The sequence below is a fragment of the Panicum hallii genome, chromosome 9 (assembly GCF_002211085.1).
Source record: "Panicum hallii strain FIL2 chromosome 9, PHallii_v3.1, whole genome shotgun sequence".
Classification (NCBI taxonomy): Eukaryota; Viridiplantae; Streptophyta; class Magnoliopsida; order Poales; family Poaceae; genus Panicum; species Panicum hallii.
This window is the reverse complement of record NC_038050.1, coordinates 73555907-73574766: the sequence shown is the minus strand read 5'-3', so window position 1 is coordinate 73574766 and position 18860 is coordinate 73555907. Positions and strand designations below refer to the sequence as shown.

Below are 18860 nucleotides of genomic sequence, written 5' to 3'. Positions count from 1 at the left end.
TTTTGTTTTCACAGTATGTAGAATCAACAAGGGCGGATGCAAGCAATTTCTTTTTGATGCCCCGGATCATGCATGCATATTTTTCAGGTGACGGATCGGATCGGATGGACAGCAAATGAGTTAGTTGATGGCAGTCTTCCTTGTTCCATCACCGACGATATATATTAGGGAAAAGATTTACACTCTCGAACTATCGCAAAAAGTCCGATTTTCAACCTTCAACTACAAAATTGGATAATATAGGCCATTCAACTATCGAAACGGTGCAAATTTGGTCCTTTAGGTGGTTTTAAAGGTGATTTTTTATTTTATAAAAATTAAAAATATACAATTTTAAACTAAAAATTTATAAGTAATTCATTTTAAATCAAAAAATATGAAATGAGTATCAAAAAGTTTCTAAAAATATAACTTATCCGTTTTTTTATGTTCATAGTATTTGGTTGCTTGTATTTATACCTATTATTTTTGAATAAATAAGTTTTAGATAGAGCAATAATACATAGGCTGTATTTTTAGAAAAATTTTGATACTAGTTTCATATTTTTCTAATTTAAAATGGATTAGTTTTGACTTTTTAGATCTCATTAGAATTTTTAAAAAAATTAAAAAATATATATATAATCACCTTTGAAACCATATAAAAGGGCCAAATCTGCACGGCTTCGATAGTTGGATGGCCTATGTTATCCGATTTTTTAGTTGAAGGTTGAAAATCAGACTTTTTCGATAATTTGATAGTGTAAACCGAATTTGTTTTTATGCATGCATGCTTCGTCCCAGGGGCATTCACCGCTGTCCGATAGATAGATCCGGCTGTCGGCGTGAGATCGACCCGACTGGTGGCAATGCCAATCAACGGGCATCTTCTTCTTCTTGCTTTTCATTAGCAACGAGAATGGGCGGCGGAAGATGATGCATGGGATCCATCCATCGGCGGCGCTTAATGAAAGCAGCACGCATCAGACCATCAGCTCGCTCGCGAAGCCGGCGGGTGCGCTGGTCGGATGGATGGGCCAGTCCGACTTTTGACCCGGCCGGGGCGGGGTCATTTATATTTATACTGACGCCTGCATCTGCTGCTGCTCAGCATGGCCCATGGGCCGAGGCCGTGTTCCAACTGGGCCAGGATAAGCAAGCCTATTGCTCATTGCTAGCTAGCTAGCTAGCTACACACTATTTTGCTGTCATCTTGAGAGAGCAAGAGTTGCATGAGTTGCAAGGTCGATGCATGCGCAGGTGGATGCAGCTAAAGGAATTGAGCTTTTCATCACAATAATTCAGAAAACTAGTTCCGATCCTTTTCTGTGTTATCCTACTTACATCGGCCCACACGATCCATGCACACGCATGCATGTGACGAGAACGATATCAGTAAATAATACTTCCCATAACCTAACTTTTATTGTGTAGATTTACCCAAAACGACCAACATTACGCAATAACGACAACAACGCACGCACGGTACTACCGGTATCCCCTACTTAATTTAATTTGTCCGTATAAAACAAGCTATAAACTTGCACTGAGCCGGGTCACATCCATCCGTCGGGTGCGCACAGCAGCTAGCAGCAGATCACGTACGTGTTGAGTCGTTCCTTAATTCAGTCTCATGATCAGGAGATGGAATGAAGAATCATCAGATCGACAGTACCGTATTTATTTACAACGTATCTTGGTTGGTTCTTCATTCACCTCATGAGACAGTATGTATAAATGTGCATGCGAAATTAAACAAGCAACCATGCATCATCTCATCTGATGAAGCAATTAAATGAAAAGCTTTATTTTGCTTTCATCCGAAGAAAGAGGAGTCTGATAATAAAAGACAAGAGTACGGATACGGTCATGGTGACACCGGAGCAGGTACCAACTACCGAGCAGGGATCGGCGGGCGGTACGCTACTTTGACCTTGCAAAAAATAAAGCTGCTCAAGAGTACTCCAAACTTCTTGATCGGTGCCAATATTGGGCAGCTGCTACTTTATTTGACCGTGTTCCATTGCAGTTTTTGTTGTATTGAGTACTACTGTACTTAGGAGTAGTAGTAAAAAGAAAAGGGAGAGCAAGCATGCAGAAGCAGCAGGAGAGCTGCTTGCAGGTGGGCGGTACAAGACAATGTGCATCGCCGCACCCGACGACGACGGTGACGTGCTCGCCGATGGATGGGCTGTGCTGTGCTGTGCAAGTGGACAAGCGGAATCGCAAAGCACAAGGCCAGTCTCCTGTCCTGCCTGCCTGCCTGCCTGCTTACGGAGTAGTTAATTAATTGAGTAATCAGGAGGGGTAAACATCAATCAGCAGCCTGCCTCCGCCCACCGCCAGCTGCATCCCCATTCCTCCAACTCCAATCCCTCGTCGGACCCAGGTGTAGGTGAGGCGCCAGGAGGATCTCCAATCCCTGCTTTCTTTCCCCGCCTCCTAAGATTCCTCCTTTTCTTCCCCCTTTTCCTGCACCGCGCCGCCCAATCTCGGGCTTGAGCCGCCGGAGGAGGGGGGCTTGCTGCCGACGACTGGGGAGGAGCGACCGGCTACCTAGAAGATGTTCAAGCTGCATCGCCACCGCTCCTCGGACCGCGCCGGCGAGCGCTACGACTTCAGATTCTCCAACTTCCGCGCCGTCCAGGTCCGTCTACCCCTGCCCTGCCCTCCTCTAGCTCCTCGCCTGCATCGCTCACATATATTGGCCTTACATCAATGCGGGAAGATCCTCGATCTTACATATGCCATGCTACTTGCCAGCCTTGCTGACGTACCTACAACCAGCACTAAAGGAAATGGGGAGAGACCCTACTACTTTACTGCTCTACCTCATATGCAATCGCTTTGCTCGCCTCCATCCGTCATAGGCTCAAGTCACCTGTGATGCTTACGGCCAATTCTTGTGATATACCATGCCACCGGTGTGCCCAGTGCTTCTGCCTTGTTAATTTCCTTCCAAATTCACTTTGTCATTTGTACTGTGTACTCTTGCCCCTTTTGAAATTATTATGCGCTTCTTCTTGCCAATGATGCTTTCTCCAGACAGACAAGTCACTCCTGTTCATTTTAAGCGCACTCTAATTACGGTAAAGGGGAAGGAATACCACACTGCTCAAGCGCGTGGCTACTTGTTTTCGTGCATCAAATCCGCTTTTGTGTTTTTTCTTGCATAACACGTCCGGTTTCGTACGCATTTTCTGCTATGTATGCGCTATACGTGCTCGCAGGTGTTAATCCCTTATCCATTTGAGGTGTTCTACAGGTCCCTGCAGTATCAGACAGGCTCTTCCTTTCAATAGTCTCAGTGGATTCTGGAAAAACAATTGCAAAGTCCAGTAAAGCAGCTTCTCGAAGTGGAATATGCCAATGGCCTGACACCGTATTGGAACCAATATGGTTTTCCAAGGATGAAGTCTCCAAAGAGTATGAAGAGTGTCAATACAAGATTATTGTTTGCTTGGTATGCAATACGTACGGATATTTTGCCAACTTACCTATGCCTGGACATCACGTTTCTGTTTCAATCTCAATACCTACCTTCGTCTGTACAGTCTTTCCTATTCCTGTCGCTGAGCTATGTCATGGTGCCGTTATGTTGCAGGGATCAACGAAATCTGGCATTCTTGGGGAGATTTTTCTAAACCTGTCTAATTTTCTGAATTTGGTGGATCCAACTGCTATCTCCTTGCCACTGAAGAGATGCAACTCTGGAACAGTTTTACAGGTGTATTTGAGTTATTACATCTTTTCTTTTCCAAAGGCTATCTGGGCGTTGTTTACATGATTTGGTAGCCATAATGCTTGTATTATTTTCTACACCCGCCGCTAACGAACTACTCTTACATAAGTGCCTGTTTCATGCTTGCTTATGTATCATTGTTGCTTATGTTGATGCCCATTTTTTTCTCTCGCTCGCAGCTTAAGGTTCAATGTCTTGGCACAAAGTCTAAGCTGAGGTAACCAAACTGACGCTTCAGTATTTCATTCTTGGCAAATTTTATTTGGTTTTTGCTTCCTTGTAAACTTGAATCTTCAAAATCCTCCTATTTTTATGTAGTGGTGTCAGATCATTGAGAGACATGTCTCCCCGTCTTGAGGACCGTAGTCCCACGCCAACCAACGATGACATGGACAACAGATCAGATTGCTCCGATAGTATGTTCAACAGGGGTGTCCATTCTTCATCAGAGAATCATTTGGGTGCAACTTATCAAGATGAACCTGGGAACAGGGTATGCTATTGTTTCAAGCAATTTGCTCTATTCCAAGTTTTCCCCCTCCATCCTGATTTGTCATTAGACTGTTCTATGATGCCTTGAGAGATGACTATGAAAACACCTCTCTGGATCCTCGAATTGAAAGAGAGATTGGGAGGGATCAAGAATCCTAATTCTCGACTTCCTTTTTCTTTCATTTCAAAAGTGCATAAAAATTGTAATTTGACTGAAATTGTTAATTAGATGAATTACAACAGTACACTAGGTGACATCGCTATGGGTTCAACCTTGTGTTCAGAACACCCCATTTTGATGTTTCAATGGAAGACCCTGGATAGAAATGAAAGAAGAAACCGGCCCCCGGATCTTTTTCCCCAAGCCGCTAACTGATGAAATCCTTTGCCTTTAGTAGTGATTGGCCCGAAAATTTTAATTGTTTCAGTTATTGTCGGGTCCATATCACGTATAAAAGTTACCACAAGTTCTTAAATCTACTCAATGGTTATTCATAAATCTAGAACTTACATATAGAATTCGCTAGTGATCAGCATACCACAAAATTCATAATGTGATACTATAAACTGCATGGAGTACAACGATGCGGAGATGATCCCATCCTCCACAAAGGTTCCTCCATGGCCACAGTCACAAAAGTTCCCGGATCGATGGATCGAGGAACGTGGAATGTGGTACGTTGTTTAAGAGTGATTTTAACACTATTGGGACGAAAATGTACCCGCGTTTCCGGTACGGGAACGATGTTCCTAGAATGAGAAACGTGGCACCGTACCACGTTCCCGGTGACTACCAAATCATGACCTGTATGTATGCATAAACGCATATGATACTACAATGTTGAACCTGGCGAACAAATCATCATTACCAATTACCATCACCAATAAAAATCTTTTTAAGTAGTAAAGATATTTTTCTTTGCATGGGAACTCCTTCATGCTCCACGAATTTGGATATGGACTACAATTTCACCATCAATAATTAATAATTACTTTGGTTAAATGCCATGCTCCATCAGTGTATTATATGTTCATGCCGATTACTTGTCATCCTTTTGTTTTCAGGAAACAAGTTTCTCAGCATCAGGGTCCCACCGGAGTTCTAATTCTGGAGATAGTACTGCAGATAGAACAAACTTCTCTCCTAGAGACAACTCTAACGGAGGACTTTATGTGGGAAGGCAGGATTCTGCTAGCTCCCATGCTAGTTATGTTAGTGCTGGCCGTGGTGATGATGGATTTAGATCCAACAATTCATCTTTCAGTTCTCGGGCTTCAGGTCCAACTATGCTACAAGGGAGTACTCCAAAAACATTTGCAAACGGCCTTTCTCAGTTATCTATGGGGGCATCTGACTCATCTAAAGATCTTCTTGAAGCTGCTGAAGAAACAATTGAGGAACTCCGTGATGAGGCAAAAATGTGGGAACGACATTCTCGCAAGTTGAAGGCTGATCTAGAGCTGCTGAAGAAGGAATGTTCTGAAAAATCAAAGCAACAGGCTGAGCTAGCAGTTGAGCTGTCTGCTGCACAAGCTGAACGGGATTCCTATAGACATGAAATTGAAGAATTAAAGTCATCCTTACAGGATGTAAACACACGACAAACAATTACAGGAACACCTAAGCGTACAGACTGGATAGACCTGCAGAAGGAACTTGAAGAGGAGGTGAAGTATCTGAAGGAATCAAATGCAGACTTAACCATACAAGTAAACAGGACTCAAGAGGCAAATATTGAGCTTCTTTCTATTCTTCAGGAACTTGAGGAGACCATAGAAGAACAGAGAGTAGAAATATCTAAGATTTCAAATGTCAAGCAGACTGCTGATCCGCAAAATGGGTTGTTAGTCAAAGAAGACACGGAGTGGGCTAAGAAACTATCAACGAAAGAGGATGAAATCAAAATGCTGAGGGAGAAACTGGATCATGCTCTTAATGTTGGAAATGCAGGTGGGGCAGGTTCCAGTGCCATTTACCTGGAATTGGAGAAAGAAAATGAAATTTTAAGGGCTAAAATACAAGAGCTTGAGAAAGACTGTTCTGAACTAACAGATGAAAATTTGGAGCTTATATATAAGCTGAAAGATAATGAGGTGACAAAAGGGCAGGGTCCTCATATTTCAAACAGCAACGACCTGCAATTCGAGAAGCTTACATCGCGGATACATCAACTGGAGGAGGAACTTAGGAACAAGGAAATATTAAGAGATGACAGCTTTTCTGAGGCATCAATGTCTAATGTAGACGAGTTACAGAGAAAATGTGCTGACCTTGAGCTAAAGCTGCTAAAGTTTAGGTCTCAAACCTGTGAGCTAGAAGAAAAGTTCCATAAAAGCCAAGATGATTTGGAACAAAGAAATATTGAGTTATCTGAGCTGAGAAGGAAGATGAACGGTTTCCATTCAACAGAATCGGAAGTTAGCGAATCTGGTGGTACAGGAAAGTACCAATCTAGAACAGCAGATCTAGAGGATACTGAATCTGAGACAGATATGCTGAAGGTGAGGTTTGAACTGCAACTACAGGAAAATGATAACCTGCGGCGTTCCAAGGTTGAAATGGAAAATTTTATTTCTGAAATTCAGGCAGAGAAGAATCAGCTTGAGCAACGCCTGTCCGCATCACTTAAAGAAAGCAGCATCACTTCAAAATGCTTGGATGAAGTGCGGCAAGATATCATTGTGCTTTCCAGCAGCATAGATTCCCATGTTTCAGCTAATAAGGTTCTTGAGAGGAAGATAATTGAGCTAGAGAGCTGCAAAGCTGAACTAGAGTTGCATATATCAGAGCTGGAACAGGAAAACATAGAGCTGTCGGAACGGATATCTGGACTGGAAGCACAATTGACTTACCTGACAAATGAGAAGGAGTCGAGTGAGCTGCAGATGCATGACTCTAGATCTCTTATTGTTAATCTCAAAGATAAAGTAGAGCGGCAGCAATCAGAGATGGAAAGTCAGAGGCTCGAATTTAAGCAGAAACAACAAGAATCTCAAAGAAGATTGTCAGAAGCACAGGATGATTCTGAAGTTCTGAGAAGATCTAATTCTAAACTACAATCTACGGTTGAGAGTCTTATTGAAGAGTGCAGTTCTCTTCAGAATCTAATTGCTGATCTGAAGAAGCAGAAGTTGGAATTGCACGGTCATCTTACGCAAAAAGAGCAGGAACTGGATGAGTCGAAAAAAAGGAATTTTGATTTTAGCAAAACAGTGGAATTCCTTGAGGCAAAGCTCTCTTCACTACAGAAGGACATTTCTTCTAAAGAGCAATCTTTATTGTCAGAACTGGAGAGTATATTCCAGGAGCACACGGAACAAGAAGAAAGAATTAATCGTGCACATTTCATGCTAAATAAGATAGAGAATGAAAAGACTCTTGAAGTAGAGAATCTTGAGAGGGAGGTCATCAGCCTCACTGCACAGGTCTCCTCCACACACGAGGAGCGAGAAAATGCCACACTGGATGCTATCCGAGAGGTATCTGTCCTGCGAGCAGACAAGGCTAAACTTGAGGCCAGTCTCCAAGATGTCAGTGCACAATTGCGGCATTATGAGTCTCAATTGGAAGACCTTCGTAAGGAGTCTAAAAATAAAATTAAAGGGTTAGTTGATTCCCTTAATGCTTCCAAACAGAGTGAGGAAATGTTGACAGCAGATGCTGAACATATGAAAAAGTTGATGGAAGCTGCTAAATCCAACGAAGATATGTTAAGGAAGGCTACTAATGAACTAGAACTGAAGCTTAAATCCAGTGATTATGAGAAACAGCAAATGCTGGAAGAAATATCTGGTCTGAATCTGCAGGTCCAGAAGATAATGAATCTTCAAGATGAGGTTTTCAAACTTCATAGTTCTCTTGATGAGGCTAAGTTCGAAAAAGGAAAACTGGAGGAGCTCCTGCGTTTGGTGACTGAGGAATGTGAAGAACTAAAAGCACAGAAGGCTATGCTAACAGATAAGATTTCCGACATGCAGGAGACTTTAAAAAATGGTGAAGAAGAAAGACGAAGCAGAATAGCTATGCAGGCAAAGCTCGTGAGGTTGGAGAGTGATCTATCGGCATCGGAAGCATCACATGTACATGAAGCAGAACTAAAGAACGAGCTTAGTAGGATCAAGAGATCAAATAGCGAGTACCAGAGGAAGTTACAATCTCTCGAGCAGGAGAATGAGGATCTCACAAGAAGAGTTCAAGTTATGGAAAAGGGGTTCGAGCAAATGCCCCACATTAAAGAAGAGAACCTTGGAAATCAGGTTAGCCATATAAAGTAGTTACTTTGATGATTAAACAATCCCACCGTTTTGATGTTCCTATCTCCTTGTACCTGTAGGAGACTGGAGGAGATGATCAGACTGCCATTCAGTCAAAAATTCAGGTGCTGGAAACTAAGCTTGCACAGGCGTTGGAGGAAAATAAATTGTACAGATCTCAACAAAAGAGGTACACCGTGCATTGCAAGCTTAAATACGTCCTTTGTGATGTTCACTATACATAGAATGATAGAATTGGTGTTAATAGCTATTCTGTTCTCTTTTGTTATGACTAATAATAACTAATTCCTCAATCCAGAAGACTATAATGAACCGAAGCATCAGTAACTATGTCCAGATAGTGCCTTTTTTTGTGTGGATTTTGATTTTCCATTTAACCTTAAAATTAAGAGCCTTTTAGTGGTCCATCAAGACTTACCACAAATTATAGCATGGGAGGTACCAAATTTAAGCTATAATTTTGATACCTCATAGTACTTCTTGATGGACCATAAAAAGGGTCTAAAATAAAATAAAATTTGGCGACCTTGCAATACACTGATAGAGTGTATATGAAAGATAAGCTCACTAAGATGGCTCTTTACAGGCAGACCACTGCCTACCCAATCTTTTCTTATGGCAAATCCTAGACAGATGCTTATATTTTGTCTCTGATGTAAGATTGTGTAATCTGTTGTGCTTGGCCATATGTTTGTGTAATCTATTGTGCATTGCCTTGTGACTTGGCTGTAATTGTACATATCACATGGAAATGCTTGAATGGGCTAGTGTCACACATTGCTAGCTAACAGAATTGAAGCCGGTTACTGTTGTTGTGCAATAATTTATTTACCCTTTTAGTTTGGGATATTATCCATAGCACTAAACATGGAGAATCAGTCGTATAGTTTTCTGCCAGCCTTAAACTAAGAAGATGACAATTTCTTTTCCTTTTTTTCTTATGTACAGTCCGATGCCTGAGGGGCAATCTGCTGGTGGAGATGGCAAGGAGGGTAACACTGATAGGGTTTTGCAACTGGAAGGAGAGCTGAGAGATATGAAGGAACGTTTACTCAACATGAGCTTGCAGTATGCAGAAGTAGAGGCTCAGAGGGAACGCTTAGTGATGGAGCTTAAAGCTGTGAAGAAAGGGCGATGGTTTTAGCGGAATGGGGAACTATGGCCTGCCATAACCTTGAGACTGACAGCACAGGTACTGCGTTTAAGTACCATTGTCCGTGCCCAATTATGAGTGCTGGCGGAACTGTTTAAAACTTGCCATCAAAAGGATTCATTTGTCGACTTTTTGGTGTTCACTCAAACACCTCTTTTCATCCACTGCTAAGTCTTAAAATGTTTCTGATTCCACAGATGAGCACCATCAAGCCTTGTTGTGTCGTGCAGTGACAATGTGACATTTCTGTCAGATTGTCATGTGAGAATGGACAAGCAAGTGCAGAGCCAGATGCGATGTACACTGGACTTGGTAGCTGGTGCTGGAGGATGCGCACCAAGACAGTAAAGGTCTGTGCGATGTGGTGAACTGTGAGCCTGTGACTACCCCCCACCCCTTGAGGATGCGGCCCCTACACTATGAGCTAGCCTGCTGCTCACTATGATATGATGATCCCATTTTAACCTATTGATATTTATTTGTAATGGCATGCCTTTTTATCTGGTATATACGCCAGTTTGTGATCGAGTTGACTGGAGGGTGATGGTCAGTTGTTGATATGGTAACTCGGTTGACCCTCCATCAGTTTTAGTACATGATTATTAAGTCAGCATTAATTGTTAATAAATGTAGTTAGTTTTTTCTTGGTGAGACCATTGTAGAGGGTGAGTAAGTGCTAGTACAGTCATTATGTTACACTCTATCACACATTCTGTTGTACTAGTAGTTCGAGTGTACAAAAATATTGCTCCTGCAAGGCAGCTGTAAGTTTTCACAGCGAATGAGAATGGATAATGCTCAAGTTTGCCGTTAAGTACGACCTTTTGTACTTCATATGTTTGTACCAGGAGGAGGGAAGTTAATCTCAGTTGCTTTCAGAAGTGACTGTGAAGCGAGGCATGTGTTGACATGCCCAGGGCGGCTGCTTCTGCTGCATGATTACGCTGACGCCCATCTCCATGTAGCCTACCCTGCAAAAGGTATGTAAGGTGCCTTGGGAACGGCCGGGGATTTGTTCTATTTATTTTATTCCCCAGGGCAGATATGCAAAAGATATGTAAGATGTTTGTTAACACGTAGCCGACTTATTCACCGCATGATCACCTGAAAGCTAAGATCACTATACATATAGATTGGTAGCAGCGGCACGCAGTAATAACTAATATACTAATGTAGATCAGATGGGCTAATTCGTAAGAGCTTGTAATTAAGGCGAAGTAGCATGCAGTGAACTATACTAGTCAGTCAGTGGTCCAGAAGAAGAGATTGCGCAAGATCAGATAGATAGAGGTCTGCAATCTTCCCTCCCGGCCCGTCCGATCCCTTGGATCACGCGCTTCATTCACTTTACCCTCTGCCAAGCGAAGCATCGCCGGCGTTGGATGGGATAGATCATGCATGTGTTGTCTGGATCGGAGTGACAGTGACCGGCCAAATGGGCTGGCTTGGCCTCGAGTGTCACTGAAACAGAGGCTTCGCATTGAGAGGAGGGAGGCAGCGGATCATGCATCTCCATCGCCCTCGATCGTGTATTATTTTGTATGGCCATCGATCAACTCGTAACTTGGATAGATCCTCGTAGGCCATGTAATAAGCTAGGTGGCCAACAATGCAAGGGGACAGCAGACCTTCGTTCCATGGATCGGATCTGCTTGGAATAAAGCACCCAGAAACAACGCAGCCAGTGTTTCCTCCTGCCTGTCTGCTGCTTGCATTGCATTGCTCTCCGACGCGATCTCCTCTGCTAGCTAGCTCTACTCTAGAGTGATTTCTTGGCCACAATCACACAATAATGCAAGCAGCAGCTAGTAGCTAGCTAGGATTGCATTGGATACCAATTAAGCTGCAAATAATGGCGCAGCGTGCATGCAACTTAACCGATGGGTATGTGTACAAGGAGAAAGAAACAATCACAAAGGACAGATGGATCGAAGATATAGCTGGACGGAGAAACTGCCAAGGAAGATGCAGGATGGATACGCTAGCTTGTTTCCTGGCGCGTAGCTTTATATACAGCGTAAGGATCGACGAATCTAAAATGCAACAAGTTAAGCAGGCGGTGGCTCTCGAGACTAGTCGCGGATTTGGCGGCTACGGCACGGAAGATAGCGAGCGAGCATGCCCGCCCATCGCTAGACAAGCCATGCATCTATCCATGGCAGATTGATCGGCGGCGGAGACATGAATGCATGGCGGATCCATGGATCAATCGATGATGAAAGAGAGCGACATACGTACGTGCACGCAGCATTCGTCGGCGATCGATTTGCCGCCTCCGGATCGTCGATCCATGTACCGTATGTGCCCATGCATATTGACCGGCAGACAGCTTTCGATCCTATATCAGCTTATATGTTGATTTCATCGATCCATCAAATATAGTACATACATACAACTGCGGCTAGCTAAATATATATAGAAAAAAATACAGTTTACATCCTTAAACTATTGTAAAAATCCAATTTTCAACGTTTAACTACAAAACCGGATAACAAGAGACATTCAACTGTCGAAACCGGAAAAGTTCGATCCTTTAGATGGTTTCAAAGATGGTTTTGTATTTTTTAAAGAATTAAAAATTCTAGTTGAGAACAAAATCAAAACTAATTCATTATGAAACTAGTACCAGTTTTTTTAAAAAGAATATAATTTATCTGTCGTTGCTCTATTTGTATCTTATTATTCAAAAATAATAGATATAAATATAAGCAAATAAATACTGAGAACATAAAAAAATAGATCTGAATAACTAACAAGTAAAGTACCAATACACAGGTTACATCTTTAGAAAAATATTAGCATCTGTTTTGTATTTCTTTGATTTAAAATAAATTATTTATAAGTTTTTTTAGTTTAAATTTGAATATTTTAATTTTTTATAAAATAAAATACCACCTTTGAAACTATCAAAAGAGCTAAATTTATCCGGTTTCGACAGTTGGATAGCCTGTGTTACCTATTTTTGTAGTCGAATATTGAAAAATAGATTTTTTGATAGTTCGAAGGTGTAAACTGGCATTTTTCCATGTGTATATATATATATATATATATAAGGTGCATTCTCTGTACAAAATGCACCAACCCTGCAATTGCAACCGAGAGACAACACCGATTGCAACTGCGAGAATAGACCAATTGCAATTGGACGGAACCGATTATAACTGGACGCGGACCAGTTGCAACTGGACACAATCGAGTTGCAACTCAGACCGATCCGGTTCCAGCTGGATGCGAACCGATTGCGATTCAGATCGACCCGGTTGCAAACTGGACACAATCCGGTTGCAACTAGAATTGCAAGTGCATTATAACAAAATAGTATATATATACACGCACATGCATCGGACATCGGATCATGTGCACAGAGACGGACAAATCAGGACTCATCTTCTCCGCTGGGTACATGCACACACACATCTGTGTGCTGCTATTCTTCCTCCAAGAACTCGAAGATAGCGGCAGTGGAAGAAAGGATCATGATCGGACGGTTCAATTTTAAGACTGTACCATGCATACACAGTACCAGGAGTTTTGGTAACCACCCATCATTATCCTTACCATGAGGCGCCCTCCCCTTGCATGGCAAACTCTCTCCTCCTCCTCTTCTTCCTCCGCCTCGGGATCTGCCCTCTTCTCTTCTCTTCTCGCGCGCACTCGCTCCCAACTCCCAAGCAACCTCGCTCCTTCCTTCCTTCCTTCTCTGCTCTCCCGCCAGCAAGGAATGCTCTGAGTCTCAGAGTCACCACCCCCTCTCCTCCTCCTCCGCCTCTACTTATACCCTTCACTTCTACTTTCCCTCCCGCCCTGACAGCGACGCCACCGCACTGGCATGCTGCGCCCTCCGCCTGACTCGTCTGGCTTCGCCTTCGCCATGGACGACGACGTCCGCGCCAAGACCAGGTCCTGCGCCGGCGCCGAGACCTCGGCCGCCGCGGCGTCCAGGATCATCGCCCAGTGGGCCGCGCGGCGCCGCCAGGCGTGCGAGCAGATGGTTCTCACCACGCTCGACCTCGACCGCCGCGACCGCGAGTCCGAGCTCATCGCGCTCGCGCGCCTCCACGCAGTCTCCATGCTCGACGCCTCCTTTCTTCACGCCGGAGAAGGGGGAGGCGGCGGAAGACGGCGCGCGCGGTCGCCGGAGCGCGCTCTGGTTAGGCGGATCGCCAGGGAGTGGGCGGTCGCCGGTGCAGGCGAGGGCGCCGCGCGGGGGAGGGGGCGGGCCGAGGAATGGCTGGGCGAGACCGAGCGCCAGCGGGTGCGCTCCATCCGAGAGCGCGTCCGCATGGCCACCGACCAGGGCGGCCCTGAGCATGGCGACCTGACCAGGCTCCGCGGCCGGCACGCCGACGTCGCCACGCGCATGGCCATGGAGCGCCAGCGAGAGCTGCAGGGCCTCTCCGAGCACCGCGCCGTCTCCGCCTTCGCTCACCGCGGTCGCATTCAGGTGAAAGCCAGAATCCCTCCATGGCTCCATCCTCACTTGATCAGTTTCATTTTCCAGTCTCCAAATAAAAGATTTTATTTGTTCCAACATCCAACAACTAGCAAGAGGGCATTGCTAGCTTTTTGAAGAAGCATAGGCATGCCATGTACGTTCTTTTTGTAAGTTGGCAGATGAGATGCATTTCAGGTGCGTGGGGAAAATGAATAATAACTAATATATAAACGGATGAGTCTTTCTGATGATTGCCAGCACCTACAACAGCCACTGAATCTCTATTTAGTCTTGTCTTGAATTGTCCTCGACTCTAAGAGTGTTAATTTCGTTGGATTGATAGTTATTATTTTTCAGTCTTTCCTCCGAGGTAGATTCTTTCGTAGCGGGAGGCCTATGAATGATGAGAGACCAAACTCTATGGCAGCCAGAGAACTAGGACAGCTTAGACAGAGCCATCATCCAGTCTCTAGATTGAGGTATGGCTTCCTTTGCCTAGCATGCATGGTATCCTCATTGTTCGTCTTCCTGTTGCTGATCTTAGCTTTCCCAGGATGGGTTTTGCATCATCCCATAGAAAATTAGAAAGGAACACAATTTTTGTTGTCAGATGTCAATTTTACTTCATTTAATATATATATATATATACATATATATACTGTTTTCCTTTTCCAGTATAGTTGAGATGCATCAGATGTCATTGACATTTGATTACTGACAATTCGTTGTTCTTGACTAGGGAAGAGGTTCGCTTTCAGACAGAAAGTATCGCCAGCGATCAATCAGGTTCAGGGGCATTGTCTACTCAAAACAGTTCTGTTGGGGATGATGAGCATGATGACAACCATCATGTACAGAATGCAAGTCGCGAGTATGAGATCCGGACAAATCGATCAATGGGAGATGAACCTGACGGTAATGATGTTCTGCAAAATGATTTTCACCAAGAACAAATACAGCAATATGAAGAGTATTCATCAGATTCGCGGTCCTCAGAGCAGGACAGTGGGCAATCTGTGTCTACCTCTTCTACTGAATCTGGCAACGGCGTGCAACACGAAGCTGATTTGCCATGGTCAAGGGATATTTCTGTCGCTGAGGATGGACAAGACGACAGCAGCTTCCTAGACAGAGAGGAGGAATGGCACGTCATTGAATCTCATGAAGAGGAACCACAGTGGCAACTAAGTCCAAGTTTGAATTCTACCAGGAACAGGTTTAGTAGTCCACCGGAAGATGATGATGTTTATGGAGTTGAGCTAAGAGAACTCTTAAGCAGGTATGTATGTATATATAGACAGTTGTTGCACAATTTCGTTCATGAAATCTTTCTTAGTTGGTCCTGATGGAAACTCATGCTCAACTACGTACCTCCGTACGTTTGTTTGTAGGCGAAGTGTGTCAAATCTTCTTCGTAGCGGCTTCCGTCAAAGCCTGGACCAGCTCATTCAGTCTTACGTTGAGAGGCAAGAACATGATTGGGATTTCCAAGGGCAGAGACCAAGCACTAGTGGTGTAATACTGAACGAAGATCCTATTGAAATCAGGATGGACGAACCAGCAGTTCGGGATGAGAGACCCCAGGCTTGGACGACTGGGCTATCTGATGAGGCACTCTTCCCATCACAGCAACGCCAACGTGAATGGCAGATTGATAACTGGAGCCAACAAGCCATGCATCGCTCCGAATTCGTGAGTCAATTCACTATGATTCAATGGAGTAAAAACTATGATACGTACATACCATGGCATCAATGCAATGCAAAATCATCTGTTTTGTTTGCAGCAGGACTGGGACGCCGTGAATGTTTTGCGAGATGAGGTGAGTGGAGTGCAGAGAGGGATGAGCAGCATGCAGCAGATGCTGGAAGCGTGCATGGAGATGCAGATCGAGTTGCAGCGCTCCATCAAACAAGAAGTTTCTGCTGCTCTGAACCGATCGTTAGCCATGCCAGCAGATGAGGAAACGTTAGAGGAGGATGGGTCACAGTGGAAGCTCGCAAGGAAAGGGACCTGCTGCATCTGCTGTGATAACCAGATTGACTCGCTCCTGTACAGGTCAGTCAGTCAGCTATCGATCTGTAATACTTGTTTTTAATTTCACACCGCCTCAAAAAAAGAAAAGATGAACAATAACACATGCTGCTTGCCTTGGATCAGATGTGGGCATATGTGCACCTGCTCAAAGTGCGCAGGGGAGTTGCTCCACGGGGTCGGCAAATGCCCGCTCTGCCGTGCGCCTATAGTTGAGGTCATCCGAGCCTACTGCATCATGTAACTGCAGGACGATGTATAGTAGAGGAGGTTAATTCTTGACACTCTCCGGATGGAGGCTTTCACTTCAGTTTTTGAGTTTTATTACTGCAGTAGCTGCAAGCAGCAGCTGTATCTTTGGGTGGATGGTGGGCTAGAAGATCTGAAACCTGTACTGTGCGATATTGTTTCTGTAGCTAGCCTCCATGCTAATGTACTGCGCTCCTGTCCTGTGGAGACTTGTAATCCAGTAGCCGTGTAATAATGGAATATAAGTGATCCATGCGATCACTAGCTTGGTTGTACTCTGTCTGCATCTTACAAGCAAGAATCCAGAAATGTCATGGGGCTTCGTTGCCCTTTCGGCCCACCGGCCCATTTCACGATGCTGAGGTGCTGAGCTGCTGCTACCCCCCCTGGCTTGGCTGTGGCCGCCGCGACACCGGCGATTGGAGGGAGGAAGGAAGAGGTCGCCGCCCGCTCTGGCCTCTGGACGACGACGACGGTGCACTGCTCGCGGCCCGCCTACCTCGTCGCCGGCTTCTCCCATCCCAAACTCTCTCCCTCCGCCGGTCCGCCCCCAAGGTCTTGAATCTCCAACTCGACTCCTTCCCAGGGCTCTTTCCCCACCCGCCCTCAAGGTTCTAGGTACGGAACCTACTCGACTCCTTCCCCATGCCTGTCCACGTGTTCCAGGCCAAGCAGGAAGAAATAATGCCAAGGCTTGATTTGATTTACTGAGTTGGTGTTTGGAATTACTGACGGGTGTAGCAGTGAGAGATGAGATGTGATTCCAGTCGGCGCCCACCCACCCAATGTTTTTGTCAGCTCAGCTTGCGTGTTGAATCATCAATTTCATTATTTCAGGAGGCACGAGAAACTGGCCATCAATCCGGAAATCCCTGAAATTTCGTAGAAAGCAGTGTGCTCGTTACTCAAACCACAGCAGTGCAACCCTTGAGCTGCCTGCTGCTGTGAAGGATGCAGAGACGCGAGCAATTTCCTTCATCTAAATTAAGACCCCTGATGTATAGCTTGTTTGTCTTGTATATCTCATCTGTAATCTGATTTAACACTATCTGTTTTGGACTTGTGCTCCACCGTTATCTGTGAGCCAAAGCATATGACCCCACTACCGTAGCTAGATTATCATGTGTCCAAGCCTGATTCGTAGCGTCTCAAGTCAGAGTCATCCCTCGTTTGTTTTAGGCTCCTGGTTGCCAGGACCCATGTGTTGAAGAGAGCAACATTTTCAGATTTTTCTTTTTCAGGATAAGGCATTGGTAGCCATGGTGTGGGAAGCTGGTCTGTTCTTGAGCTTGGGTCGGCCAACGCAGGAGCAGCAGAAGTCCTGCCTTGCAGCGGCCGGTGGCTTCAACTACGACGCAGATCTCCGTGGCGCCACACGCCCGAAATCTGAAGCAAGTGACAAGGCTCTTATGGAGCGCGGCTTCTTTGTGAACCGATCGCGAGTTCTGATCGGGTCGGGTGCCGGCACCTTCATCCAGGCCAAATCCGCGCTCCTGTCTTGGAGGTACTCCGATGGAAATGGACGGATGATCTATATCCTTGCTGTGCTGCATGCTATCATCTGCTTGTCTGTTGTTAACTTGATAGAGTACTAGTAGTTAGTAAGGTTTCCGGCCGGGAAATGAATATAATGGTTTTTGCAGGCATTTGTCACTGGGTTGGGCGAATGTGGAGCCGGAGACAGCGGTGAAGGTGGGAACGAGGTTCTGCATCTGCTACAAGGAGGTGATCCCATTCCCCTGGGTGATGCTGCCGCTGCAGATTGCCTATGTGATCGACCGCGATGGCGATGGCGATGGCGATGGCGATGGCAGATCCAAGTCCAAGTCCAAGTCCATGTCCATGTCCAAGGGGAGCGGGGGCGGCGGCGGCATGTTTGCGTTCGGTAGCGGCACGCTGCAAGGCCATCTGCTGGCTGGGGAGGAGCGTTTCTCGGTGGAGGTGGACGAGGAGGACCGGGTGTGGTACGAGGTGGTGTCCCTGTCGAAGCCGGCGCACATCCTCGCCACGCTCTGCTACCCCTACGTGCAGCTCAGGCAGAAGCATTTCGCGCGCCAGTCGGGGCAGGCCATCCGAAGGCATCTATCCACCGCCAAGTAGAAGTAGCTCATTTGTATTTGTTTATTTGGTTCCAATCACCAACAACAAGTTTGTATTTCATATATTTTCCTGAAAAGTCAGTCGTAGGGCAAAGAAAATTAAGGTGGTTCACAGTTGTTTGTTTGTTTATGATACGACACGAGTAAGCAATAAACAACCCAACCCAACAATATGCCAGCGCCGGATTTTGCGTGTTCCGTGGAGGCCCCGAGCTCGTCTCCTGTCGGCAGTTTCCACCTTCCCATCCCTATCTCACCTGGGTTTGGAGACGCATTCGCGGCGTTGAAGATCGATGGCGCCAGGTTCGTATCTCTTTTCCCTGCGCCTGCTACCAGTTTCGTCGACAGATCAACTTCCCAGGCGGGTCACCAGTACTCTAATTCAACTTCAGGTGTCGTTCT

At 45.2% G+C, this 18860-nt stretch overlaps 3 protein-coding genes across 7 annotated transcripts; all 3 read left to right on the top strand.

Annotated features, from left to right (window-relative positions):
* Positions 1-2231: 2231 nt before the first annotated feature.
* LOC112874049 (COP1-interactive protein 1-like) lies at positions 2232-10458 on the top strand. Of its 3 annotated transcripts, XM_025937206.1 has the most exons (10): positions 2232-2626; positions 2743-2903; positions 3245-3442; positions 3584-3706; positions 3901-3938; positions 4040-4214; positions 5279-8470; positions 8548-8657; positions 9437-9680; positions 9839-10458. In XM_025937206.1, exons 2-9 carry the CDS (start codon positions 2895-2897, stop codon positions 9630-9632), a joined length of 4041 nt encoding a protein of 1346 aa, XP_025792991.1. In that variant the 5' UTR covers positions 2232-2626; positions 2743-2894; the 3' UTR covers positions 9633-9680; positions 9839-10458. The 3 variants fall into 3 exon arrangements, with proteins under 3 accessions (XP_025792991.1, XP_025792990.1, XP_025792992.1); XM_025937205.1 differs by lacking the exon at positions 2743-2903; XM_025937207.1 differs by having other exon boundaries at positions 2233-2626; positions 2743-3453.
* A 3579-nt stretch (positions 10459-14037) lies between these two features.
* LOC112878005 (E3 ubiquitin-protein ligase LRSAM1-like) lies at positions 14038-16597 on the top strand. Of its 2 annotated transcripts, XM_025942383.1 has the most exons (7): positions 14038-14085; positions 14434-14555; positions 14816-14991; positions 15073-15355; positions 15468-15768; positions 15863-16134; positions 16237-16597. In XM_025942383.1, the coding sequence occupies exons 2-7, from the start codon at positions 14473-14475 to the stop codon at positions 16352-16354; spliced, it is 1233 nt and encodes a 410-aa protein (XP_025798168.1). In that variant the 5' UTR covers positions 14038-14085; positions 14434-14472; the 3' UTR covers positions 16355-16597. The 2 variants fall into 2 exon arrangements, with proteins under 2 accessions (XP_025798168.1, XP_025798169.1); XM_025942384.1 differs by lacking the exon at positions 14038-14085 and having other exon boundaries at positions 14454-14555; positions 14821-15355; positions 16237-16593.
* LOC112878008 (UPF0548 protein At2g17695) lies at positions 16597-18588 on the top strand. 2 transcript variants are annotated; one of them, XM_025942388.1, is made up of 3 exons: positions 16597-16914; positions 17601-17863; positions 18003-18588. In XM_025942388.1, the coding sequence occupies exons 1-3, from the start codon at positions 16612-16614 to the stop codon at positions 18457-18459; spliced, it is 1023 nt and encodes a 340-aa protein (XP_025798173.1). In that variant the 5' UTR covers positions 16597-16611; the 3' UTR covers positions 18460-18588. The 2 variants fall into 2 exon arrangements, with proteins under 2 accessions (XP_025798173.1, XP_025798175.1); XM_025942390.1 differs by having other exon boundaries at positions 16774-16977.
* Positions 18589-18860: the final 272 nt, after the last annotated feature.